At 42.8% G+C, this 27,371-nt stretch overlaps 2 protein-coding genes across 4 annotated transcripts; both read left to right on the top strand.

The window, feature by feature from the left end:
• Positions 1–4,027: 4,027 nt before the first annotated feature.
• Positions 4,028–22,643, top strand: LOC109892510 (sushi domain-containing protein 2). Of its 3 annotated transcripts, XM_020485094.2 has the most exons (16): positions 4,028–4,251; positions 5,024–5,222; positions 5,352–5,503; positions 5,649–5,816; positions 8,894–9,068; positions 13,779–13,980; positions 15,232–15,317; positions 15,407–15,675; positions 15,846–15,989; positions 16,094–16,252; positions 16,655–16,903; positions 17,097–17,280; positions 17,437–17,531; positions 17,647–17,823; positions 21,877–21,973; positions 22,118–22,643. In XM_020485094.2, exons 1-16 carry the CDS (start codon positions 4,188–4,190, stop codon positions 22,176–22,178), a joined length of 2,481 nt encoding a protein of 826 aa, XP_020340683.1. In that variant the 5' UTR covers positions 4,028–4,187; the 3' UTR covers positions 22,179–22,643. The 3 variants fall into 3 exon arrangements, 2 of the variants coding, with proteins under 2 accessions (XP_020340683.1, XP_020340685.1); XR_002255632.2 differs by lacking the exon at positions 22,118–22,643 and having other exon boundaries at positions 17,647–17,913; positions 21,877–21,953; XM_020485096.2 differs by lacking the exon at positions 22,118–22,643 and having other exon boundaries at positions 17,647–17,867.
• Positions 22,644–22,998: 355 nt separating this feature from the next.
• Positions 22,999–26,607, top strand: LOC109892524 (heat shock protein beta-1-like). The gene is made up of 3 exons (XM_020485112.2): positions 22,999–24,482; positions 24,644–24,707; positions 24,968–26,607. The coding sequence occupies exons 1-3, from the start codon at positions 24,170–24,172 to the stop codon at positions 25,125–25,127; spliced, it is 537 nt and encodes a 178-aa protein (XP_020340701.1). The 5' UTR covers positions 22,999–24,169; the 3' UTR covers positions 25,128–26,607.
• The last annotated feature ends 764 nt before the right edge of the window (positions 26,608–27,371 follow it).

The following is a 27,371-nucleotide window of genomic DNA, read 5'->3' as shown; positions in this document are numbered from 1 at the left end:
CGGAAGTCGTGACAAATATACCACGGATAAGGGCTGTATCCAGGCACTCCACGTTGCGACATACATAAGAAAAGCCCTTAGCCATGGTATATTGGCCATATACCACACCTCCTCGTGACTTATTGCTTAAGCATCCCATACACAGAGACTTGCTTTAATATCATCCTCTTGCAGGAAAGCTGACTCTAATAACATAACACAGCCAATAACTTTGTAATTACATGTACAATGCCTCTAGACTAGAAATATTGAACGCTGAGATATTTCTCCAGTTAGCCTGGGGGTTAAGAGCGTTGGGCCAGTAACCAGAAAAGTTGTTGGTTCGAAACCCCGAGCTGACCAAAAAATCTGCCGATGTGCCCTTGAGCAAGGCACGTAACCCTAATTGCTCCTAAAAACAACATGCTGCTTAACCTTGTCCATAGCTGTGAATCATCATGTCATCCATCAAAGTCCAACAGAAGACAGACACAGCAATTTCCTGGCCTTGATTGATATTAGGATAGCATCATCCCATTCCCCTCTACTCGACAGATAGATGGGTTTACACTAGACTAGAGCTATGTCATACACTACCCCGATGGAGCGATGCTCCAAACTCTATGATGGACAGTGTTTACTGTTCAATTTCTGAAAAGTGTCAACATACCATATGCTCTTGAGAGATATATTTTTTAGATGCATGCCAGTAAAGCCACTACACAACACGAAACTATACATGAATTGGACTATATTGATGACAAACGGTGCCCACAAACTGTTAGGGCCTACATAAAGCTGTCCCAACAGCAGAGTCCCAAAAGTAGTCCCAACACCTTACCACCGCTACACCTGTCTATCAGCGGAGCCTTGTCTGGCAGCGAAACAGTTCATTCAGCCTCATTTACTGCCTTTAAAAAAAACATAACTGATATGGCTGACTTTCCTAAACAAATGTGGTTTCTACTGACAGCTGAGATGTACAAACTATGGCATAAGGGGACAGCGAGCAGATAAGAAGCAATCTGTAATTTCGATCAAGATATTAATGAGTGAGCTAGGACGGACGTAGTCAATATAACTATTTGTTCACACTTTTGAAATTTACAGCGAAAACCCAATTTGGAATTCCGAATTGGATGACCATTCAAAATAATTTTCCGTATTTTCCCAGTCGAAGCTAGTTTTATCCGAGTTCCCACTTGTCTTGAACTCACTGAAGACTTCCCAGTTCCCGAGTTTCCAGTTTGTTTTGGATGCTGGAAGTCATGCTGGATTGACACGTATTAATGTAAAACTAATATGCAAAATAGGCAACAACAAAAAACGTTGTGGCTCTGCCCTGAATGACTCGTCACCACTGATTATCAGTATTAATTAGATTTCCTTGCTGAAGGCAACAGTTTCCCCCATAGGTAAAATTCATCATCTCCAACAGCAGGCTATCTGTCACTGCTGCCATCTCATCATTTCTGAATATGTGGAGGTAGCTGATGATAAAGGCTGCAGGAACAAATTGAATGTAGAACATTTGATTACATTACTTGTGCTCCTTGATCTCTGTTGATTTCCCCTAAATAAGATATTAAATGAATGACACATTCACATGCAAATCTTGTTTAAATCTTCAAAACCTAATTTAATATATTATCATATTTCCAGCTACATTTGGAAAGCTCATATTAAGTCAAAATTTGCCAGTGTGGAGTTCTTCTTCTTGCCTTTGTGTAAGTGAGCAGAGCTTGTCTTTTTGTACTCTGAATCCCTTCTTTAAAAGAGCAGTGGAGGGTAGTACTTATGAAGTTGGCTGTTTGCATCTTCTCTTCAAACAGACTAAATGAAAGTGTAAAAGTGATTAATCCAAGCAAGACACAAAAATTACTTTAAGTCTCAGATTTTTCCAAGGGAGTTCATTAGCTATTCACTGGTAATTACACATCATCATTGTCAGGTTTTTGAGTCTAAGAACTGTACCTCCCGCCAAGTCTCAAGAGGGCTCGCTAGCTACAGATGTTACCAAGGCAACTAACTGACTCCCACATGGCACCATTATGATCAATAATGGATAATGTAGGCTACAGACATCTAGGGGCTGAGAGACTAAATCTGATTAGAAAAGCGTTGTATCATAACCTGTTTTTTATAAGAGATTTTAACTGACAAACCAAAATCAAACATATTTATGATTGGTGTAACAGTACTATCATATCATTTGAAACAGCAGAATTGTTTTGATTATTTCATGCACTGTTTGGAGTGCCATGAATTACAGAGTTCACTGTGTGAATAATCTTTACAGTGTTTTTAACACCGTTGCTTTAAAACACGGCATGCCATTAATTGTATGTTTACTTCAATGATTTCAGCATGGAGTTTTGGCCTCCTCTGGGGACTGGCTCATGAGAAAGAGGTCTTACAGTGTATTGGTCTGGTGGGTGGTTTACCACTCTCTGGACACATGTACAGGATAATTGAATACCTTAAGCGGAGGTCAGTCGGTTTTCAACAGCATCTCCTTGTATCTATTAAGTAATACATCAAAGCTTACAGCTTCTGAAAACTATAAAAACTAAATATGTGTAGATCCCTGGCCATTGCCTGCTAAAAACGACAGGTTAAAGAGATTAATACATTTGACAGAAAATAAAGATCAAGACACAATCTACTACTGAATGATACATTTCTATTATGTAGAGTATGGGAGATGTACAAGAAAATGACCTAACGCGTTGGTGGTGCTAAATAACCACAATCAATCACACAGGAGACAGATGGCTTAACAGCACCCAAAGTTATGAATCATGTGACCCCTGACCTTAGAGAGCCGTTTTATTTCTCTATTTGGTTAGGTCAGGGTGTGATGTGGGGTGGGCATTCTATGTTTTCTATTTCTGTGTGTTTGGCCGAGTGTGGTTCCCAATCAGAGGCAGCTGGCAATCGTTGTCTCTGATTGGGAATCATACTTAGGCAGCCTGTTTTGCCACCTTAGTTGTGGGTAGTTGCCTTCGTTTGATGCATGTATAGTCTCACGGAGCGTTGATGGTTGATGGTTGATGGTTGATGGTTGATGGTTGATGGTTGATGGTTGATGGTTGATGGTTGATGGTTGATGGTTGATGGTTGATGGTTGATGGTTGATGGTTGATGGTTGATGGTTGATGGTTGATGGTATTTAAAGAAAAAATGTACGCTCACCATGCTGCACCTTGGTCCGGTCATTTCCCTGACAACGATCGTGACAAATCAACCGTGTTTATAATGAGAAATTGTGAATAACTTTAGTTAACACAGGCCAATAGAAGAATGTATTATTCTCACTGTGGTGTGTAATTAATGCATTACCATGGAAAAAGGGAATTCCTTGTCACCTCCACAGTTTGTAATGATATTCTTCATCAGCTCACTCACTGTCACGCCCTGGTCTAAGTATTTTGTGTTTTTCTTCATGTATTGGGTCAGGCCAGGGTGTGGCATGGAGTTTTTGTATTGTGGTGTGTTTTGTTTTGGTGTGTATGTTTTTAGGATTGTAGCTAGTGGGGTTATCTAGCAAGGTCTATGGCTGTCTGGAGTGGTTCTCAATTAGAGGCAGGTGCTTATCGTTGTCTCTGATTGGGAACCATATTTAGGCAGCCATATTCTTTGAGTTTGTCGTGGGTGATTGTCCTATCTGTCCTTAGTGTCTTTGTTCCTGTCGCATTGTTAGTTGACACAAGTATAGGCTGTTTTGGTTTTCATTACGTTTAGTGTTTTGTGTTATTTCATGTTACGTTTGTTTGATTAAACATGGATTGAAATCTACACGCTGCAGTTTGGAAAGCTGTAACACTCACAGTTCAAGGTGCTGATGTTTTTTCTTTTGTGAGGTTTTTAATCTGTATGGCAGGTAGAGCCACCCACGCCCAACATACAGCCTTATTACTCAACTGTGAAAATAGGGTCCAAAATACACAAACACTGTTGAGTGAATTAGTCAACTGAGGACAAGCAAGCAGAACTGTGTAATCATAATGACCTTTGCTACCATTTCTCAACAAAGATGCCTGTAAATGTTAGTTACCGAAAGGTTATGTGACACTGGACTGTTGAGCACAACCCGTAACTCATATTGGTAAAAATCAAGTATTTGCAGCTAGCTGGAAGCCTCTCTGTACATTGCATAGTACAGTATCAAGGACAGGCTGTTGGTAAACAAACAGTCAAACATCAGGATGGGAAGAGCCTCTTACTTGTCTGTGATTTTCATCTGTTTTGTTTCCATTAGCAGGATATCTGGTAGGTAGTGGAAACTGTCATACTAAATCTATTAATGGTGGTTCCACATGCGACTTGAAAAGGAAAAAATATGTTGCAGCTCAAGGTTCTTGGTTGGTAGTTGTGTTCAGTGGTGAAAAAAGTACCCAATTGTCATACTTGAGTAAAAGTAAAGATACCTTAATTGAAAATGACTCAAGTAAAAGTAAAAGTCACCCAGAAAATTCTACTTGAGTAAAAGTCTGAGTATTTGGTTTAAAATATACTTAAGTATCAAAAGTAAATGTAATTGCTAAAATATACTTAAATGTATTCAAATTACTTATATTAAGCAAACAAGATGGCACAATTATTTAGATGTTTAAAGTTTACGGATAGCCAGGGGCACACTCAAACATTCAGACATCATTTACAAACGAAGCCTGTGTGTCTAGTGAGTCCACCAGATCAGTGGCAGTAGGGATGACCAAGGATATTTTGTTGATAAGTGCATGAATTGGACCATTTTCCTGTGCTGCTAAGCATTCAAAATGTAAGTGTACTTTTGGGTGTCAAAGAAAATGTATGAAGTAAAAAGTACAATATTTTCTTAAGGAATCTAGTGAAGTAAAAGTACAAGAAGTAAAAAATATAAATAGTTAAGTACAGATACCCCAAAGAATGACTTAAGTAGTACTTTGAAGTATTTTTACTGAAGTACTTTACACCACTGGTTGTGTTATACTGTAACACCACACATTTTTCTCTCTCATTTCACTCTCATTTCACATGTAATTTTATATTTTTCTTACAGGACAGTCATGTGAAGGAAAATGTGGTGGCAAATTAGAATCCTGTTCTTGCCATGCCACTTGTGTATCCCTCGATAACTGCTGTGCGGACTATGGGGAGTACTGTGTCGATGTCACTCCATATTCCGGATCAATATTTGGTGGAACTGACTTTATTGTCCTCAAAGCAACTTTTAATGAGAGCTCCCAAATAATCTGCAGGTAGATGCAAAATACTCATTTCACTTCACTTATCTAACATATTGCTGAGTTTTACATTCTAAGTTCTGTGAATGTATGGCTGGTAGATATGCATATTAAATCTACTGAAAGCTGTCTTTCTAATTGAAGGTTCAATGATGAAATCAAAACGGTGGGCTATGTGGACACAGACAGCAGAGGCCACTGCATATCACCTCTACTGTATGAAACAGGGTTGGTTCCTTTTCAGATCTCTACAGACAATGGTACAACCTTCAGCAGACATGGAGCTTGGTTATCAGGTAGGGAAAGCCAGTGCAGCACGGATATATGGCAGCTATTTATCACAAAATTCGACCAGATACACTTATTTAAAATGTCAATACCCCTTTCTTACCAACTTACAGTAAAATGCATTGATACTCCGTTTGTTTTTTTAATCTACAGTCCATCCTGGAAAGTTAGATCCCAGTTTCAAAGCTACTATAATCAACGCAACCCAGTGGCAGTACTACGGCACCCCAAAAGTTGGAGGCCCGCTGGACATGACATGGAACACCTCACAGGTCAGAGCAGAAAAGGTCAACATAGAGCTCTGGGGATACATGGAGAAAGGTGAGTAACAGCTAAGTCCTTCCAACATCTTACCATTTGCTGTCAGTGCATTTAAAAAATATATATTTCACCTTTATCTAACCAGGTAGGTTCTCATTTACAACTGCGACCTGGCCAAGATAAAGTAAAGCAGTGTGACAAAAACAACAACACAGAGTTACATATAAACAAACGTACAGTCAATAAGAATAGAAACCTCTATGTACAGTGTGTGCAAATGTAGAAGAGTAGGGAGGTAGGAAATAAATAGGCCCTAGAGGTGAAAATAATTACAATTTAGCATTAATACTGGAGTGATGTGTAGATGATGATGTGCAAGTAGAGATACTGAGGTGCAAAAGAGCAAGAGGGTAAGTAATAATATGGGGATGAGGCAGTCGGGTGTGCTATTTACAGATTGCCTGTGTACAGGTACAGTGATCGGTAAGCGGCTCAGACAGCTGATGCTTAAAAGTTAGAGAGGGAGATATAACACACTAGCTTCAGAGGTTTTGCAATTTGTTCCAGTCATTGGCAGCAGAGAACTGGAAGGAAAGGTGGCCAAATAAAGTTTTGGCTTTGGGGATGACCAGTGCAATATACCTGCTGGAGCATGTGCTACGGGTCGGTGACCAGTGAGCTGAGATAAGGCGGGGCTTTATCTAGGAAAGACTGATAGATGACCTGGAGCCAGTGGGTTTGGCGACAGATATGTAGTGAGGGCCAGCCAACACAGATCGCAGTGGTGGGTAGCATATGGGGCTTTGGTGATAAAAATGATGGCACTGTGACAGACTACATCCAGTTTGCTGAGTAGAGTGTTGGGGGCTATTTTGTAAATGACATCTCTGAAGTCAAGGATCGGCAGGATGGTCAGTTTTACGAGTGGATGTTTGGCAGCATGAGTGAAGAAGGGTTTGTTGTGAAATAGTAAGCCGATTCTAGATTTAATTTTGGATTGGAGATGCTTAAAAATAAATCTTACCTAGGTGTCTGGTTAAACTGTATTTGTAGTTGTCCACATATTCTAGGTCAGAACCGCCCAGAGTAGTGATGCTAGTCGGGTGGAAGGGTGCGGGCAACAATCAGTTGAAGAGCATGCACTTAGCTTTACTAGCATTTAAAAGCAGTTGAAGTCCATGGAAAGAGTGTTGGATGGCGTTGAAGCTCGTTTGGAGGTTTGTTAGCACAGTGTCCAAAGAAGGGCCAGAGGTATACAGAATGGTGTCGTCTGCGTAGAGGTGGATCAGAGAATCACAAACAGCAAGGGCAACATCACTGATATTTACAGAGAAAAGAGTCGGCCCAAGAATTGAACCCTGTGGCACCCCCATAGAGACTGCCAGAGGTCCGGACAACAGGCCCTCTGACTTGACACACTAAACTCTGTCTGAGAAGTAGTTGGTGAACCAGGCGAGGCAGTCATTTGAGAAACCAAAGCTATTGAGTCTGCCGATGAGAATGCTTGATTGACAAAGTCGAAAGCCTTGGCCAGGTTGACGAAGACGGCTGCACAGTACTGTGTTTTATCAATGGCGGTTATGATATTGTTTAGGACCTTGAGCCTGGCTGAGGTGCACCCATGACCAGCTCAGAAACCAGATTCCATAGTGGAGAAGGTACGGTGGGATTTGAAATGGTCGGTGATCTGTTTATTAACTTGGCTTTTGAAGATTTTAGAAAGGCAGGGCAGGATGGATATATGTCTATAACAGTTTGGGTCTAGAGTGTCTCCCCCTTTGAAGAGGGGAAGACCACGGCAGCTTTCTAATCTTTGGGGATCTCAGACGATACGAAAGAGAGTTTGAATAGGCTAGTAATATGGGTTGCAACAACTTCTGCTGATAATTTTAGAAAGAGAGGATTGAGATTGTCGAGCCCAGCTGATTTGTAGGGATCCAGTGAAGGAGAAGCAGGTGAAGGAGAAGTGGGGGGTGGGGGGGGCAAGTTGCTGCAGGGGGTGCTGAGATGTTGGCCAAGGTAGGGGTAGCCAGGTGAAAAGCATGGCCAGCTGTGGAAAAATGCTTCTTGAAATAATCGATTTATCATAGGTTTATCGGTGGTGACAGTATTTCCTATCCTCAGTGCAGTTGGCAGCTGGGAGGATGTGCTCTGATTCTCCATGGACTTTACAGTGTCCCAAAAGTTTGGGAATTAGTGATACAGGAAGAAAATTTGTGTTCGAAAAAGCTAGCCTTAGCTTTCTTAACCTACTGAGTATATTGGTTCCTGACTTCCATGAAAAGTTGCATATCATGGGGGCTATTCGATGCTAATGCAGAACGCCACAGGATGTTTTTGTGCTGTTCAAGGGCAGTCAAGTCTGGGGTGAACCAAGGGCTATATCTGTTCTTAGCTCTACATTTGTTTGAAACAGGATTGATTATTTAAGATGGAGAGGAAAGCACTTTTGAAGAGCAACCAGGCATCCTCTACTGACGTGATGAGGTCAATATCCTTCCAGGATACCGGGCCAGGTCGATTAGAAAGGCCTGCTCGCTGAAGTGTTTTAGGGAACATTTGACAGTGATGAGGGGTGGTCGTTTGACCGGGACCCAGTACGCACACAGGCAATGAGGCAGTGATTGCTGAGATCCTGGTTGAAGACAGCAGAGTTGTATTTAGAGGGCAGGTTGGTCAGGATGATATAGCCCATGGTTACGGATTTAGGGTTGAACCTGGTAGGTTCCTTGATGATTTGTGTGAGATTGAGGGCATCTAGCTTAGATCGTAGGATGGCCGGGGTGTTAAGCATGTCCCAGTTTAGGCCACCTAACAGTAAGAACTGTGAAGATAGATGGGGGGGACGATCAATTCACATATGGCATCCAGGGCACAACTGGGGTCCGAGGGGAGTCTATAACAAGCGGCAATGCTGAGAGACTTGTTTCTGGAAAGTTGGATTTTTAAAAGCAGAAACTCAAATTATTTGGGCACAGACGTAGATAGTATGACAGAACTCTGCAGGCTATATCTGCAGTAGATTGCAACTCCGCCCTCTTTGGCAGTTCTATCTTGTCAAAAAAATTTAAAGTGAGGGATAGAAATTTCAGGATTTTTGGCATTCCAAGGATACTCATGGATGTTTCATGTCATAGGGGATCCCTACTCAGAGTCCTGGCAGGGTAAATGGGAGTACCTGTACTCTCTTGGGAGGGACCAGCCTAACAGTGGTGCCTTCAGATTTGTGCCCAAGACAGCAGGGAAGCCCTTCTCAGACTGGGAGGTCGGCTGTCTACGCATCAGCCCCAGTACTCACCCAGATGGAACACGGTACGGCAAAAGATTTGACACACTCACATTTAAACTGATAACAAAAATACCATACAGCATTTTTTGCAGCACAACCTACCAGTGGTGGAAAAAGTACCCAATTGTCCTACTAAAAGTAAAGATGCCTTAATAGAAAATGACTCAAGTAAAAGTGTCACGACTTCCACTGAAGGCTCCTCTCCCTGTTCGGGCAGCGCTCGGCGGTCATCGTCGCCGGCCTAGTAGCTGCCACCGATCCCTTTTCTTTTTCGTTTGGTTTTGTCTGTCTTGTGTTCACCTGTGTCTAGTTTAGGCTAATCAGTGGGGTATTTAATCTCGCCCTACCCGCTAGGTTTTGTGCAGGATTGTTTGTGTTACTGTCGTTGGCTTGGGTTACGTTTTTCCCTGTTAAGCAGGTTTATTTCACTTGACTGTTTTTCCCACAAGTTAGTTTAGTCAGAGGACTGCGTTCCTGTTTTCTAGGGGCTGCTTTTGTGGTCCTGTACCTGTTTTGTTGGTGGACAGTAATAAAACGCCTTTCTTGGAGTTCTTGCTCTCCTGCGCCTGACTCCACAACCACTTCTCCTAGGGAGATATTGAAAGAATCCCGCACCGAAAAATCATGTAGTCAGCAGGAGCGGACGCGCCCTCCCCGTCCATGGAGGAGCGTGTCCTCCAGCATATCTCCGTTTTACACCGTCTGGGGACGGCTATGGATCAAGTGATGGCGAGAATGGAGAGATGTGAGAGGAGCGGCCTCCCTACCCCGTCTTCAGCAACTCTCCAGCCTGCACCACCACCTTCTCCTGCGGCGTCCGGACCCAGCGGGATTTGCCTCGCGCTCCCGAGGGAGTACGATGTGACAGCTGCCGGGTGCAAGGGGTTCCTGCTCTAGCTGGAGCTTTACCTGGCGACCGTTCACCTGACTCCTTCGGGAGGGGAGAGTATCAACGTCCTCGTCTCCTGCCTTTCGGGGCAAAGCCCTGGAGTGGGCCAACACGGTCTGGGAGGGTCCAGACTCGGCGAGGGACCATTACCCAGAGTGAGGGTAAACGTCTGTTTCATCTGAGGCAGGCAACGAGGAGCGACTTCGCGCTGGAGTTTCGGACCCTGGCCGCCGGTGGAATGACAGGGCCCTGATGGACCACTATAGGTGCAGCCTGCGGGAGGACGTCCGCAGGGAGCTAGCTTGTTGAGACACCACCCTCACTGGACAACTTGCTGGCTGCTCGCGGAAGTCCAGATCGGGTTCTGTCCGTTCTATCCCCCAGCACTCCCGCTCCGACACCAATGGAGTTAGGGGGTGCTGCAGCTAGGGCGACCGGAAGAGGAGCCTCCTCCTGCACCAGTTGTGGTCGGAGAGGGCACACTGCCGACCGGTGCTGGAGGAGCATGTCTGGGAGTCGAGAGGGCAGGCAGAGCACTGCTCGGGCACCCCAGATGAATCAGCACCAGGCTCACCCAGAGCTCCCTGGTCATATGTATGTGTTGATTTCCTTTCCTGAGTTTCCCCCCCATTCCCATCATAAGGCGCTAGTAGATTCAGGCGCAGTGGGGAATTTTATGGATCGTGGGTTCGCGCTTAACTTCTTATGGCTGGGGGCAGTATTGAGTAGCTTGGATGAATAACGTGCCCAGAGTAAACTGCCTGCTCCTCAGTCCCAGTCACTAATATATGCATATTATTAGTATATTTGGATAGAAAACACTCTGAAGTTTCTAACACTGTTTTAATGATCTCTGTGAGTATAACAGAACTCGTATGGCAGGCAAAAACCTGAAGAAATCCAACCAGGAACTGGGAAATCTGAGGTTGGTGGATTTTCAACTCATTCCCTATTGAAGATACAGTGGGATATTGTTCATGTTGTACTTCCTAAGGCTTCCACTAGATGTCAACTGTCTTTAGAAACTTGTTTGAGGCTTCTACTGTAAAGGAGGGGCTCATAAGGGCTCTTTGAGTCAGTGGTCTGGCAGATTGCCACGAGCTGGTCACGCGCATTCACATGAGGTAGCTCACACTCCATTGCTTTTCTACAGACAAAGGAATTCTCCAGTTGGAACATTATTGAAGATTTATGTTAAAAACATCCTAAAGATTGATTCTATACATCGTTTGACAGGTTTCTATGGACTGTAACGGAACTTTTTGACTTTTCGTCTGCTCCTAGTGAACGCGCTTCGTGACTTTGGATTTGTTTACAAAACAAGCTAACAAAAGTAGCTATTTGTACATAAATGATGGACATTACCTAACAAATCAAACATTGATTGTAGAACTAGGATTCCTGGGAGTGCATTCTGATGAAGCTCATCAAAGGTAAGTGATTATTTATGTTATTTCTGACTTCTGTTGACTGCACAATATGGCGGATATATTTTTGGCTTATTGGGTCTCTGAGTGATGTACTCAGATTATTGCATGGTTTGCATTTTCTGTAAAGCTTTTTTGAAATCTGAGGAGGAGAAGTGTATCTAAAGTTCCATGAATAGCACTTGTATTTTCATCAACATTTATAATGAGTATTTCTGTAAATTGATGTGGCTCTCTGCAAAATCACCGGATGTTTTTGGAACTACTGAACATAACACGCCAATGTATACTGAGATTTTTTAACATAAATATGAACTTTATCGAACAAAACATACATGTATTGTGTAACATGAAGTCCTATGAATGTCATCTGATGAAGATCATCAAAGGTTAGTGATTAATTCTCTCTCTATTTCAGATTTTTGTGACTCCACTCTTTGGCTGTAAAAATTGCTGTGTTTTTCTGTGACTTGGCTCTGACCTAACATAATCGTTTGTGGTGCTTTTGCTGTAAAGCCAATTTGAAATCGGACACTGTCGTGGGATTAACAACAAGATTACCTTTAAAATGGTATAAGATGTTTGAGGAATTTTAATTATGAGATTTCTGTTTTGAATTTGGCGCCCTGCACTTTCACTGGCTGTTGCCATATCAATCCCGTTAACGGGATCTCAGCCCATAATAAGTTTTAAGTTAGGGATTCCCTTGGTTCAGATGGACCAACCCTTCCCCGTGCACGCCCTAGATAGTCGACCATTAGGGTCAGGGCTGGTCAGGGAGGCCAACGTTCCACTGGACATGGTGACGCAGGGGGGTCATGTGGAGCAGATTAGTCTCTTCCTCATTGATTCTCCTGCGTTTCCAGTGGTGCTGGGAACACAAGCTTATCACAATCCCCAAATTTTGTGGAAACAGGGGGCTCTAAAGGGGTGGTTAGAGGTGTTCTCAGGTAGTTGTGTGGGAGTTTTCATCGGTGCAACGACGTGGAGAGTCCGGACCAAGTCTCCACCCTGCACATTCCCAAATATGCCAATTTGGCTATCGCTTTCTGTAAAAAGAGGGCGACCCAATTACCACCTCATCGACGAGAGGATTGTGCGATAAACCTCCAGGTAAACATCGCACTTCCCAGGAGTCACGTGTATCCCCTGTCACAGGAGGAGACGGTGGCTATGAAGACATACGTCACCGAATCTCTGGGACAGTGGTACATTCGGCCCTCCACGCCTCCTCAAGTTTCTTTTTTGTGAAGGAGGGAGGTCTGCGTCCGTGCATTGACTATAGAGGTCTAAATTCCATCACAGTGGGGTTCAGTTACCCGCTACCTCTCATCGCCACGGCGGTGGAGTCATTTCACGGAGCACGCTTCTTCACAAAATTGGATCTCAGTGTTAACATAATTGCAAAAGGGTTTTCTAATGATCAATTAGCCTTTTAAAATGATAAACTTGGATTAGCTAACACAACGTGCCATTGGACCACAGGAGTGATGGTTGCTGATAATGGGCCTCTGTATGCCTATGTAGATATTCCATTAAAAATGTGCCATTTCCAGCTACAAGAGTCATTTACAACATTATCAATGTCTACACTGTATTTCCGATTAATTTGATGTTATTTTTTAAAATTATTATATTTTTTTTACCTCTTTTTCTCCCCAATTTTGTGGTATCCAATTGTTTAGTAGCTACTATCTTGTCTCATCGCCACAACTCCCGTACGGGCTCGAGAGAGACGAAGGTTGAAAGTCATGCTTCCTCCGATACACAACCCAACCAAGCCGCACTGCTTCTTAACACAGCGCCATCCGACCCGGAAGCCAGCTGCATCAATGTGTCGGAGGAAACATGTTGTTGTAACTGCGTTAGCTACCTAGTCATCAACCACATACATGTTGTTGTAACTGCGTTAGCTACCTAGTCATCAACCACATACATGTTGTTGTAACTGCGTTAGCTACCTAGTCATCAACCACATACATGTTGTTGTAACTGCGTTAGCTACCTAGTCATAAACCACATACATGTTGTTGTAACTGCGTTAGCTACCTAGTCATAAACCACATACATGTTGTTGTAACTGCGTTAGCTACCTAGTCATCAACCACATACATGTTGTTGTAACTGCGTTAGCTACCTAGTCATCAACCACATACATGTTGTTGTAACTGCGTTAGCTACCTAGTCATCAACCACATACATGTTGTTGTAACTGCGTTAGCTACCTAGTCATAAACCACATGTTGTTGTAACTGCGTTAGCTACCTAGTCATCAACCACATACATGTTGGCTTAAAATGAAGAAAATAAAGTTCTTGTTCAACATAAAGTTGAGCAAATAAGTTGAGTAGGCTCCATCAGTGTATGCAGACATAGTCATACAGACAAACTGTCTCCGTGATATGAATGTCCTATAGGAATGTCCAGGCAGTGTGGACTGAGGACCATGCTCTAGCCTGGCATCTGGAGGACAAGTTCAGGCAGGACTCAGCCGTCTGGGCACTGGATAAGTGTAAAGCCTGGGACCAGCTGGAGGAGACACTGCCAGACTTCCTCTCTGAAATTATTGACTGTCCATGCACACTGGCTCAGGCTAGAGCAGACACTGGGAGGTTTCATGTAAGTCAAAGCAGTAAACTATGGTATAGATGTAGGATCTTAATTTGATCACCATGTTGCAGGAGAACAGTCCACGTATTTGAGGTTTAAAAATGCAAAAAGTCTACTAGTCAACTACAGGTAAAAGAGGACCGAGCACGCCCCCATTCTCATCAACGGGGCTGCAGTGGAGCAGGTTGAGAGCTTCAAGATTCTTGGTGTCCACATCACCAACAAACAAACATGGTCCAAGCACACCATGACAGTCGTGAAGAGGGCACGACAAAACCTATTCCCCCTCAGGAGACTGAAAAGATTTGGCATGGGTCCTCAGATCCTCAAAAGGATCTACAGCTGCACCATCGAGAGCATGGTTGCATAACTGCCTGGTATGGCAACTGCTCGGCCTCTGATCGCAAGGCACTACAGAGGGTAGTGTGAACGGCCCAGTACATAACTGGGGCCAAGCTTCCTGCCATCCAGGACCTCTATACCAGGCGGTGTCAGAGGAAGGCCCTAATAATTGTCAAATAATTTGATTTGATGAGTCGTCCCTGGCTGGGCAGTCATGAGTGAACAGGGAGTACAGGAGGGGACTGAGCACTCGCCCGTGTTGGGGATCAGCGTAGTCAATGAACAGCATTCTCACATAGGTGTTCCTTTTGTCCAGGTGTGAAAGGGCAGTGTGGAGTGCAATAGAGATTGCATCATCTGTGGGTCTGTTGGTGCGGTATGCAAATTGGAGTGGGTCTATGGTTTCTGGGATAATGATGTTGATGTGAGCAGACAGAGGTGAGTTCTACGGGTCAGTAGTCATTTAGGCATTTTACCTTGGTGTTCTTGGACACAGGGACTATGATGGTCTGCTTTAAGCATGTTTGTATTACAGACTCAGACAGGGAGAGGTTAAAAATGTCAGTGAAGACACTTGCCAGTTGGGCAGCGCATGCGGCCTTGTGAATGTTGACCTGTTTAAAGGTCTTACCCACATCGGCTGAATGTATCAACCTCTATAAATATGTCCATTAATTACAATCCACATAATTCACATTTCCTGTTGCTGCAGGATTATTTTCCTGCTGTAAACTGGCACAAATTAAGATCCTACACCTGTACCTTGATCAGTAAAGGCTAATATGTTTGTGCTCCCAACAGTGCAGGCACAGCATACATCAGTATTGCTTTACATGTATGATAGATACCAGTAAAAGAAAAGAGTATGATACAGTTTGCTTTGTGCATTTTAATTGATGCTTTTCCTTTCACCCACAGACAGATTATGGCTGTGATATGGAGAAGGGGAGTGTGTGTACCTACCACCCAGGAAGTGTGCACTGTGTGCGGGCCATACAAGCCAGGTAAGTCCCATAACAATCTAATGATTTGTCAGTCATTAAGAGTCCTCAAGGCCTATTTGTATCCTCTGTTTCATATTCACTGTTGACAGCCCCAAGTTTGCAGCAGGACAGCAGTGTTGCTATGACCACACGGGGGCCCAGGTTTTGACAGATGACTCCATTGGCGGGAGTACCCCAGACAGGGCCCATGACTGGGGCTCACCTCCATTTGTAAAGCCCCCCAGAGTCCCTGGGTTCTCCCACTGGCTCTACGACGTCCTCAGCTTCTACTACTGCTGCCTGTGGTCTGACAACTGTCACTACTACTTCAAACGCAGACCCTCCAGTGACTGCAGGACCTACCAAGTACCAAAAGCAGGTAAGAATGGCTCTGTTCTATAGTATGACTGTCTGATTCACGACATTACAGCTGTCTGAACATAATATTATACAGTGTCTAAAATGTAGATATTTTTTTCTGTTATTTACTATCGTTTCAATGTCATTTTATAATAATTTATAATAATTTAATTGCATTTTTATCACTAGGTGTGGTGTTTGGAGACCCCCACTTCATAACATTTGATGGCGTCAGTTACTCTTTCAATGGAAAGGGGGAATACACCATTATGGTCTCAGAAAGCAAGGAACTGACAATACAGGGCAGAACAGAGCCGGTAATACTGACAAATGGTGAGTTTTTAAGAAAACCTATAGTTAGAATGAAAGAGACAAGAAATTCATTATCAAGAAATTATTATTACATTGATTATTATTCATAAACATTAATTTCACAGGCAGCATGGTGAAAGCAACAAAGCTGTCAGCGGTTGCCATGAGAGAGGGGACCTCTGACATCATTGAGGTGCGACTCGGAAACCCTCAGGACCACCTACAGGTGCTGCAGAACCAAACCTCCCTCTCCTTCTCTGAGCAGAGCTGGATGGATCTGAAGGGTGAGACCTTGGGCTTTTTTAATTGACCTTTGGATTCGTGGAAGAGCTATTGTTTTCATAAAATAATCAATGCAGTGGAGAGATAATGCAGCAGAGATAATACAGCAGAGATAAGGCTGAGCTGGCTCACTGATGAAGAGATATAAGGGCTGTCTGTGCCCTTGTGAAATTACTAACATATATTTACAACTGCTTTAAAGTCCTAGCTTCCCTGCGTAAAGAGAATGATTCAACTTTAATTTCAAGTTCAAATGTTTGACATCAGTATTCACCAAGTCTGCACTGAGCTGTAAATGTGGATGTAGAATCTAGAATGGAGATTCTATTTTCTAAAATGTCAACCAGATAAGATAAGAAAAATGTGCAATTCTAAGATATGGATCTATCATACTTATTTTCCAGGTGTGTTTGTATTTTCGCCCAACCCTACAAATGTGACTGTCATGTTCCCCTCTGGAGCTGGAGTGGAACTGAGACTGAGAGGGGGAACCATGACAACCACAGTGCTTCTACCAGAGGTGTTTAAGGATTTTACCCGTGGACTGTTAGGAAAGATGAACGGTGATCCCAAAGATGACCTGGTTACCAGTGATGGTCAGACTGAGTCTGATCAAGGCAATGCAGAGGGGCTGTTTAATTTCGGGGCAAGCTGTGAGTAAATACAAAGTCTGCATCTAATTAATATCATACATGTTCTCCCGACAGATTACAGAGATATTTTTAATCACTAACTAAGGTTCAGTGTACTCATAATGCAATTGCACACAGTTGTCATGTGCACAATAAATGCAGTCAATAATTTTTTTTACTCAGTAAAAATATGCTTTTACTTAAATTTTTCCAGGGGCTATATTGAACGAGTCCACGCTCTTCACGTACGATTCGGAACACTTGTTGAACTCATATCTCCATGCTCCAAAACACGACGCCAGTTTCCGTCCAGTGTTTTCCATCCCTGAGGATCCAAATGATCCTCTCGGCAGCCAGGCCTCTGAGCTGTGCTCTGGAGAGGGCTCTCTGTACTGTAGGTACGACAAGCATGGATCAGAGGAATCTAGCCAGACATCTGCCATCTTCTGTTATCACACACAGTACACTGAGACACTATACTTTTTTATAGCTAAAGAGACATAATGTTCTCTTCTGTTTATTGCTTGAAATATCTTATCATAATTGCATTGTAGATATGATACGCTGATGGCTCGTAGTCTGGAGATGGGCAATGCCACCAGGGTATCTTTTCAGAGCCACAGGTCTGTAGTGGAGGATCTAGAGCCAGGTAGGTAACCTACTGTATAACAAAATAACAAACAATGAACATAAGCACATTTGCACCATTAGTCATAGAATTAATATAGCAGTAAATTAAGCCCATCTTATCTCATTCTCTACAGTGGTGTCCTGTGGCTGGCTTTCTCCACCCACAAATGGAAAGAAGGAGGGGACCAGATATTTACAGGGAGCTGTGGTGAAGCTGTCCTGTGACTCTGGCTATGTCCTCTGGGGGTCAGAGGAGCACACATGCCTGGGGACTGGTCAATGGTCTGGTGAAACCACGACCTGCGTGGCTGGTATGGACCATAGCTGAAATCAACAGCAAAATTCTATGCTACTGGTATGAATCATCGCTGAAATCAACAGCAACATGATATATGCTCCTGGTATGTAGGAAATACCAGTATGAAAATGTATTGTGGCAGACCAAATCAAATCAAATCAAATTTTATTTGTCACATACACATGGTTAGCAGATGTTAATGCGAGTGTAGCGAAATGCTTGTGCTTCTAGTTCCGACAATGCAGTAATAACCAACAAGTAATCTAACTAACAATTCCAAAACTACTGTCTTGGGGGATAAAGAATATGTACATAAGGATATATGAATGAGTGATGGTACAGAGCAGCATAGGCAAGATACAGTAGATGGTATCGAGTACAGTATATACATATGAGATGAGTATGTAAACAAAGTGGCATAGTTAAAGTGGCTAGTGATACATGTGTTACATAAGGATACAGTCGATGATATAGAGTACAGTATATACGTATGCATATGAGATGAATAATGTAGGGTAAGTAACATTATATAAGGTTGTGGCGAAATCTGCTCGGAGCCTTCACCGTGCGCTGCCACTTTAAGAGCGCATGAGCAGTAAGGAAGGAGGAGATAAAGAGAGCTCGTTCAGCTCTTTGGGAAGGGGCTCTTGGGTGGCGCGACAGTTTGATTGTGTGTGCTGTGCTGCAGAAGTTTTGTTTGTTTTCAGCGTGTGTAGTTTATAGAGTATATAATTCAATCATCGGTGTAATCGCTCTAGGTCGTGGTTGTTTTCGTTTGGGACCGCGCCCGTTATGGATCGCATGGATTAGTAGCAACATTGTTGCGAAGCTTTAACATACAAACCAACAAACCATCCGACAGTCAGACAGTACACCTGCACGCCTGAAGACCACAGCTAAGATCTCTCTTATCTTTTTCTCTTTATCTTCCCTCTCATTCCAGTGCTTTACCCTGCAACAGACTCTCTATTTTTCAAATGCACTTCCCATTGAAGTTCATTAGAGCTGGACTATTATTTCCCTGCCAGAAGTGTTTGGAGGGACATTTTAGTAGGTTGCTTGCAAGTTGTATGTTATGTGAACTGTATTGAGGTGGGGTGTACTACATGACATGTGGCCGTGAAGACTGTGGACATTTTTAAGGCCTTTGTTGTGTCGATGAACACCCCCCACATTCATACCCTCTGCACTCATCCACTGGAAGATAATACAGTTTATTGCAAATCCTCTGTTGATGACTGGGTTCGTTCTTGTATGAGGTTGCTGTTGAATTGCTCTGCCATTATTAGTATTAGTATTATTGTATGAGGTATTCTTGTTTGGGTTACCCCTGTGTTGTGATGTGGGTTTTATATGGTGTGTATTCTCTTTTCTCTCCACTGGCTATCTGGTAAACGGGCTACACTCTAGGCAGTCTCTTCTGCTGATGTGTGTGTGTCTGGTAGTGGTACTCTCTATTCTACTCTTTTCCTTTCGGCATTGTTAATACCTGCCTGGCGCCCGAACAAAATCTTTCTTTACCCTCTCTAATAAATACCGCTACAAGGTAGCATTGTTTAAAGTGGCTAGTGATATATTTACATCAATTCCCATTATTAAAGTGGCTGGAGTTGAGTCAGTGTCAGTGTCAGCAGCAGCCACTCAATGTTAGTGGTGGCTGTTTAACAGTCTGATGGCCTTGAGATAGAAGCTGTTTTTCAGTCTCTCGGTCCCAGCTTTGATGCACCTGTACTGACCTCGCCTTCTGGATGATAGCGGGGTGAACAGGCAGTGGCTCGGGGGGTTGATGTCCTTGATGATCTTTATGGCCTTCCTGTAACATCGGGTGGTGTAGGTGTCCTGGAGGGCAGGTAGTTTGCCCCCGGTGATGCGTTGTGCAGACCTCACTACCCTCTGGAGAGCCTTACGGTTGAGGGCGGAGCAGTTGCTGTACCAGGCGGTGATACAGCCCGCCAGGATGCTCTCGATTGTGCATCTGTAGAAGTTTGAGTGCTTTTGGTGACAAGCCGAATTTCTTCAGCCTCCTGAGGTTGAAGAGGCGCTGCTGCGCCTTCTTCACGATGCTGTCTGTGTGAGTGGACCAATTCAGTTTGTCTGTGATGTGTATGCCGAGGAACTTAAAACTTGCTACCCTCTCCACTACTGTTCCATCGATGTGGATAGGGGGGTGTTCCCTCTGCTGTTTCCTGAAGTCCACAATCATCTCCTTAGTTTTGTTGACGTTGAGTGTGAGGTTATTTTCCTGACACCACACTCCGAGGGCCCTCACCTCCTCCCTGTAGGCCGTCTCGTCGTTGTTGGTAATCAAGCCTACCACTGTTGTGTCGTCCGCAAACTTGATGATTGAGTTGGAGGCGTGCGTGGCCACGCAGTCGTGGGTGAACAGGGAGTACAGGAGAGGGCTCAGAACGCACCCTTGTGGGGCCCCAGTGTTGAGGATCAGCGGGGAGGAGATGTTGTTGCCTACCCTCACCACCTGGGGGCGGCCCGTCAGGAAGTCCAGTACCCAGTTGCACAGGGCGGGGTCGAGACCCAGGGTCTCGAGCTTGATGACGAGCTTGGAGGGTACTATGGTGTTGAATGCCGAGCTGTAGTCGATGAACAGCATTCTCACATAGATATTCCTCTTGTCCAGATGGGTTAGGGCAGTGTGCAGTGTGGTTGAGATTGCATCGTCTGTGGACCTATTTGGGCGGTAAGCAAATTGGAGTGGGTCTAGGGTGTCAGGTAGGGTGGTGGTGATATGGTCCTTGACTAGTCTCTCAAAGCACTTCATGATGACGGAAGTGAGTGCTACGGGGGGTTTGGTCAAAACATTTACACAGATCAGACACGGACAGAGTAGGATTAGCTCAGTTTCAAAGGTATTTATTAAAATAATCGTCCAAAAGAATAGGTCTCCCCCAAGAGACCCTCTCCGGGATACCATCTTCTGGGCTCCGGGTCTAGCTGTATTCTGTGGTGATCAAAATTTTTTTACCCTATCCTGTTACCGCCCCCCCAACTATACAGGAGTCCGTTCCTCCTCCAGTCTCTCCCCAGTGTGCTGCCCTTCTGGCAGCTTTATGGGACTTGTACAGCTGGTGAGCAATCAGCCCTTGATTACTCACCAATCCCCAATCAGACCCAATTAGTCCTGGCAGGAGAGCCCGTCGAGACCTGGCATGTCCAGCAGATGGAGCCATCGCCTCGTGATCTATACTCTGTCTGTCACCAGGCCTCGACATGTCTCCCCCTGGTGGCTGACCTACTGTACGCCACAGTATGCACTCAATACTGGAAGTCGCTCTGAATAAGAGTGTCTGCTAAATGACAAATGTAAATGTAAAAATGTATTTATCGCTGAAATGAACAGCAAAATGCTCTATAATTCTGGTAAAAATGATCACTAAAATCAACAGCAAAATGCTCTATAATTCTGATAACAAATTATCACTAGAACGTTACTGCAAAATGAAATCAATATTGGCTGAGGATCAATATCATGGGTGTATTGCCAGTGAGGTCACATCAACTTTAACATGCTTAAATTTTAAATCAGTTGCTTTTTATGTACGGCGTGTCCTGTCTTCTTTTGATTTCCCCAAATTATTAAAAAAATCTTAACTTCACCACCGATTCATGTGCTTTGTTTAAACCCCTTTTACAACCTCTCCACTAATACCGTTGACATGAGTTGGCAGGGACAGATATGGGAGCATATTGCTATGGCAATGAGACCAGACTGAGTTTGAATCATCACATACAGTATAATTGACAAAATTATTTAAATATCCATAGCATAGGCTAGCTAAAGTACTGTTATGATACTGAAGGATGCTGTAGTCACTATACTATTATTTACAGTGCGTGAGGCCCCCCATCATGAATAACATAGGTATGAAATTGAGTATCTGAAAATCAAAGGTTTGCATTCTCCTTTTTGACTGTGGACAAGCTGATAATCGCTCCTCCTTTATCGAAAAGGGAATCATTTCAAAGCCCTCACAATCCTCTCTCAACAAAATTATTTATCTTTCCCTCTAAAGCCACACTCAAACTACAGTATATGCTCTTTGTTTTGCAGATAATCTCAGGGGAATTGTGGTTGGTTCAGTTATTGGAGCACTAGCATTAATCCTAATGATAGTAACACTCATAATCAACAGCAGACAACATAAAAGGTAGGGTATAGTGATCTTCAATGCCTTACATTTTTGTTTACACACTTCCTCTGAAAAATACACCTTTAACACTGTACATGTACCTTCAAGGTTGTGAGCTCAATGCTACAGCAGTTAAACATGTCTTCTTATTATTCTGTTCAGAGAAACTGCAGCATCTGCTGTGTCAGATGATGGTCAAGATCAGATCAGGGTGGTTTTCTAATGGACAATCTGCAGGATCCATAGAACAGTTGGTTTAAGAATACCAGCACAGAGAATGACTGCATCACAGAAAGCATCGACTATCTCACAGAAAGCCTTTCAGTAAACTTCAGTACTAGGCTATATTCTTCAATAGACACACTCCATAAATGTTTGTATGTAACCAACTTCTGCATAAAGGACTCAGATATGTCTCAAGGTTAGAGTTGCAAACATATGCATTTGTTCTACTGCTAATAGTGAAAGTAGAGTTAATTGCACCATAATGTATCTGGTCATATGGCAAAACCTGTTGATTTAAAACAGTACTGTACCTAATGACATGCATATATCCACACTTCTAACTCTGTAATGCAAAATATGAATGTATGGCATGTAATAATATCAGCAATGAAATTCATGTTATCTCTTCCACTACCATAATAATAAATGGTATCGCTGCACACTCACGGTACTGATTGAGTCAGGTGTGAGGTTCATTGTTTGAATTATTTATGACAGATGTTTTATTTATGTAACCGACAGGTCACTGGTTTGAGTCCCTAAGCCGACTAGGTGAAAATAATTGGCCGATGTACACTTGAGCAAGGCACTTAACCCTAATTGCTCCTGTCAGTCGTTCTGGATAAGAGCATCTGCTAAATGACTAAAATGTAAATGTGAAATGTAGTTTAGGGGGCCCGAGTGGCGCAGTGGTCTAAGGCACTGCATCGCAGTGCTAGCGGTGTCACTACAGACCCGGGTCCGATCCTGGGCTGTATCACAACCGACCGGGAGTCCCATAGGGCGGCACACAATTGGTCCACGTTAGGGGAGGGTTTGGCCAGGGTAGGCCGTCATTGTAAAAAATAATTTGTTCTTCACTGACTTGCCTAGTTAAATAACATTGAGTTATCGATTACGTGGGAGAGAAACATAAACAAGTAGAACTTCACCCAAGAGACTGGAGTTGAGCATAATGAATGGAGAGGGCTTGAGGTGCTGACATTATGTTAGATCATCTGATATACTGGCGCAGGCTTATTAGATTCATTGAAGCAGGGAAACCCAGAGGACAGACCTACAGGCTCGTCATATCAAAATTCTCCACCTCGTCTCTATAGTGTCAGTCTTTCTATTAGAACTCCATCACTCCCTCAGATGTAGGAGCCACAGGGTCAACATGTGAGTGAATGTTACATGCCCATAGATGTACATAGAAGTGGAAGTCAATGCAAAATAACCTTATGAGCATATTAGGTATCGGAGTATACCAAAGCTCCAACAGTGGTGTAAACAGAAAGGTAATGTTTTGGAGTTTGAGGCTGTAACCCCCCTGTTTATACTGTAGCTCAGGGGTTGCTTAGCAGTTTCTGTGGTGAATGCACATGCTGTCCCTGCACATGGCAGAGCGCTAAGATTACTATGGAGAGGACAAAGAGCACCAGTATATGACAAGACTGCAGAGGCCAATCATTGAATAAACCCCATTGTTGCTGTTGCCGGATTCATCCACCAACTACTTGCCATTTGCACTATAAATACAATTCGAGTTATCCTCTGCAGGTCCCAGGGCAACAGAGGAGCAGCACCACTGTTCCAACCATGCCTATCAACTCATCCCATGGATAACACTTACTGCTTGTAGCTGCTAGAATTGATCAGCTGGGTATATAAATGTTGTGAGTGATGCTGATATGTACAGGGCAATCCATCCCACTATGAGGCAGCCTTCCTGAACTCTTTGGGGGAAAATATAGCTGCTCTTTTGTATGGCGAGTCTAAGTCATTAAACCGGATAAACCAGTCATTAAGCCATTGTAATTAGATAGAGATTGAATAACATTAGCTAGCCAAGGGGAAACTAAGAGAGGAGACAGGCTCCACCCCCCAGTACCACTCTCAGAAGGTGATTCAGAAGTCATGGCTGACCACAACAAGGTATTACCCAGTCCTCTTTTCCGCCGAGATGTAAATTGGGATCCTTTCCGTGAGTGAACACAGCCTAGCCACATGATCATGGAGAAGGACTCTGGCCTCCCTCCTTTCCTGGATCCAGGCGATGTGAGCTGGATAGATTGGGCTAGGAATACATTGGCATCAACCTCCTGGCCAGGGTACACACACTATCCCCTCTTCAGCCTCAGCACTGTTCTTCCTGCTGCAGTGGCACCCCAGATTTCAGCCAGGCTTCAGAGGCAACTGTCTGGAGGAGTGTCAGAGATCAGGACAGAACAGGGCAGATGGAGGATCACCCTGGATGTTAATCACTTCTCACCAGAGGAGATGTCAATCAAAACCAAGGGGGGCTTCCTGGAGATTGCAGGTAGGAACATTATTTCTCTGGTTAAAAAAAGAAAATGGAATATGGTTTTTGGAACATCCATTGTTAAATATCTTTGACAATTTACTGTTGAAATGTTGTTAAGATGTCCACATGCTACATATTCCATTACTTCAATAATTTTTCTCAACTTATATTTTAAGGTCAACATGATGAAAGGGAAGACAAACATGGATCAGTCTCAAGGTGCTTTATAAGGAAAAACAAGTAAGTTGTAATGGTTGAATAGGAAACAAGGTCTCTCACAATGTTATGGCAAAGACATCTCCCGGTAATGAAACTAAGAACTGAATAAATAATGTGTGCAATTGAAAGTCTTTGTGTTGATTGTTATAGGAGATGTTAAATAATTTCCCACGGTTTAATTAAGTTTGTTAAAACAGATGACATGCAGCCATTTGAACCACAGTAAACACATTGTAGCCTGTCTGTGTTGTAAGCAAATTGTTGTTGTTTGTTTGTTGAAGGCTGCCCCCTGGTGTGGACTTGCAGCACATCAGCTCATCTCTGTCTGGTGAAGGGGTTCTCTTAGTAGAAGCACCTCTACCAGGCTCAGCTACCACCATCCTCCCCAGTGACATGGTCATCCTCATTCAGATCAAGCATGAGCAGGAGGGGAAAGAGTGAATCCAGTTGTCCAGATGTTGAGATCCATCACAATTAGATATAAATCTTAGGGTAAAGCTTAGAAGTGAATGACAGTGTTGACAACTTTTGACAAAAATGTGATTGTGGATTAGGTATTGGTCATTCAAAATGACAAACATAGTGGCTTCTATTGCTGTTGAAACCCTATAACTTAATTTACTCTCATTGTAACCGCAAGGTTGTCAGGTTTTTCTATGCATTTTGGTTAATCATGTCCCATGATTTAACTAGCAAAACTAAGATAAACAACAGAAATCATCAAGACTGATGAAATGTACTTTCTCATTTGTCAAATGATAGGTTAATTGGGAGTAAAAATGACCATTCCTTCGACACATTGGTGCGGCTGGCTTCCGGGTTAAGTGGGCATTGCGTAATGAAGCAGTGCGGCTAGGCGTCCTGCTAGCGGGACAACTTCCAGTGAAGCTGGAGGGCGCGTAATTCAAATAAATAATCATAAAAATGATGGATATTAAACATTTAGATACATACAAGTGTCTTATATTGGTTGAAAGCTTGTTAATTTAACTGCACTGTTCGATTTACAGTAGCTATTACAGCAAAAGCATGCCATGTGATTGTTTGAGGACGGTGCCCCAAATCCAAATATTTTTCCACTGGCACAGGTTTCATAAATTCACAAATAGCGATGAAATATTCTTGAAAATTATCCTCCGATTTGGCATCTAAAGGGTCCCAGCTATAACATGTAGTATCGTTTTGTTAGATAAAATTCTTCTTTATATCCCAAAAAGTCTGTTTACTTTGCGCCATCGATTTGAGTAATCCACTCGTTCAACACGCAGAGAAAGAAATCCGAAAATCTACCCCTAAACTTTGTTTCAACAAGTCAAAATACGTTTCTATTTACTCCTCGGATACCCTTAAATGTTATCAAGCTCTAATATTTCTTATGGAAAGAAGTATGTTCAATAGGAAACCGATTTTAGCAGGTGCGTTTTCTCTTCATGGCGCGCCCAAACATGAATTTCCAAGACTGTGTCCCTTTACTAAAACTGATATTTCTTATTCGTTTTGGAAGTTACAAGCCTGAAACCTTGAACATAGACTGCAGACACCCTATGGGAGCTAGAATTCAGTATGCCCCTATACTTTCCATGGTAAGAGCATGATCTCGCTCAAAAAAAAAATTCTGGTTGGTTTTTCTTTGGATTTTCTCCTACCATATCTATTGTGTTATATTCTCCTACATTATTTTAACATTTCTACAAACGTCCATGTGTTTTCTTTCCAATGGTACTAATTATATGCATATTCTGGCTTCAGGACCTGAGCAACATACAGTTTACCTTGGGCATGTCATTCAGGCGGAAATTGAGAAAAAAGGGGCCTAGCCCTAAGAAGTTCTAAGAATGCTGAAACAGTTCTACAAATCATACATTTCAATATTGCTATTTCTATGAATGTAATATTTTTTTAATAAAAGCAATTAACAATCCATGGCAAAACAACCCATATTGAGGAGGGTTGGGGGCTCTTATGTAAGCTGTTAAACTCTTTGTATACAAACTACTGATGGTCATACCAATGATCATAAAGCCAATTGATTTGAAATTTTATGTAAATTTGAGGTCCTCTGTAAGTATAAATATATATATATATAATAATATATATATACTATTATTAAATTACTACAATATACCATAGAAACGCATTGAATAACACATTCATGAATGGCAAAAAAGACAGTCAAAAAATAAATCATAAGAATTAAGATTTGAAGTGTCTGTCCTATATCTAGGAGATATAAGAAATCTCGGGAAATATTTAACCCCTTTTTTTTGTTGCCACAAAACCACCTCCATACTTCCATTTATTTGTATGGGGAACCTTCAGATGAGTCTAGTGACACTTTAAAATATACACAGTGGCAAGAAAACATATATGAACCCTTTGGAAATACCTGCATTTCTGCATAAATTTGTCATAAAATCTGATCTGATCTTCATCTATGGCCACAACAATAGACAAACACAGTCTGCTTAATCTAATAAAGGGTTGATTTAGCAAGCTAGCTACTGCAGCACATCAATACAAGCAGACGAGAAACAGACATGTTCTCTGACAATGATGACGTTTTTCTTACGATGTGATTTGATTGGTGTGCAGCCAAATCTAAACTGACCTCTCTTGGGGGGCGTTTTGCTACACCAGGACAACCCACAGTTTGGCTAATTATATATTTTAAAAAAATATCAAGGG

This window comes from Oncorhynchus kisutch, linkage group LG6 (genome assembly GCF_002021735.2).
Source record: "Oncorhynchus kisutch isolate 150728-3 linkage group LG6, Okis_V2, whole genome shotgun sequence".
Classification (NCBI taxonomy): Eukaryota; Metazoa; Chordata; class Actinopteri; order Salmoniformes; family Salmonidae; genus Oncorhynchus; species Oncorhynchus kisutch.
The sequence above is the reverse complement of the archived record's forward strand: the minus strand, read 5'-3'. Positions and strand labels throughout refer to the sequence as shown.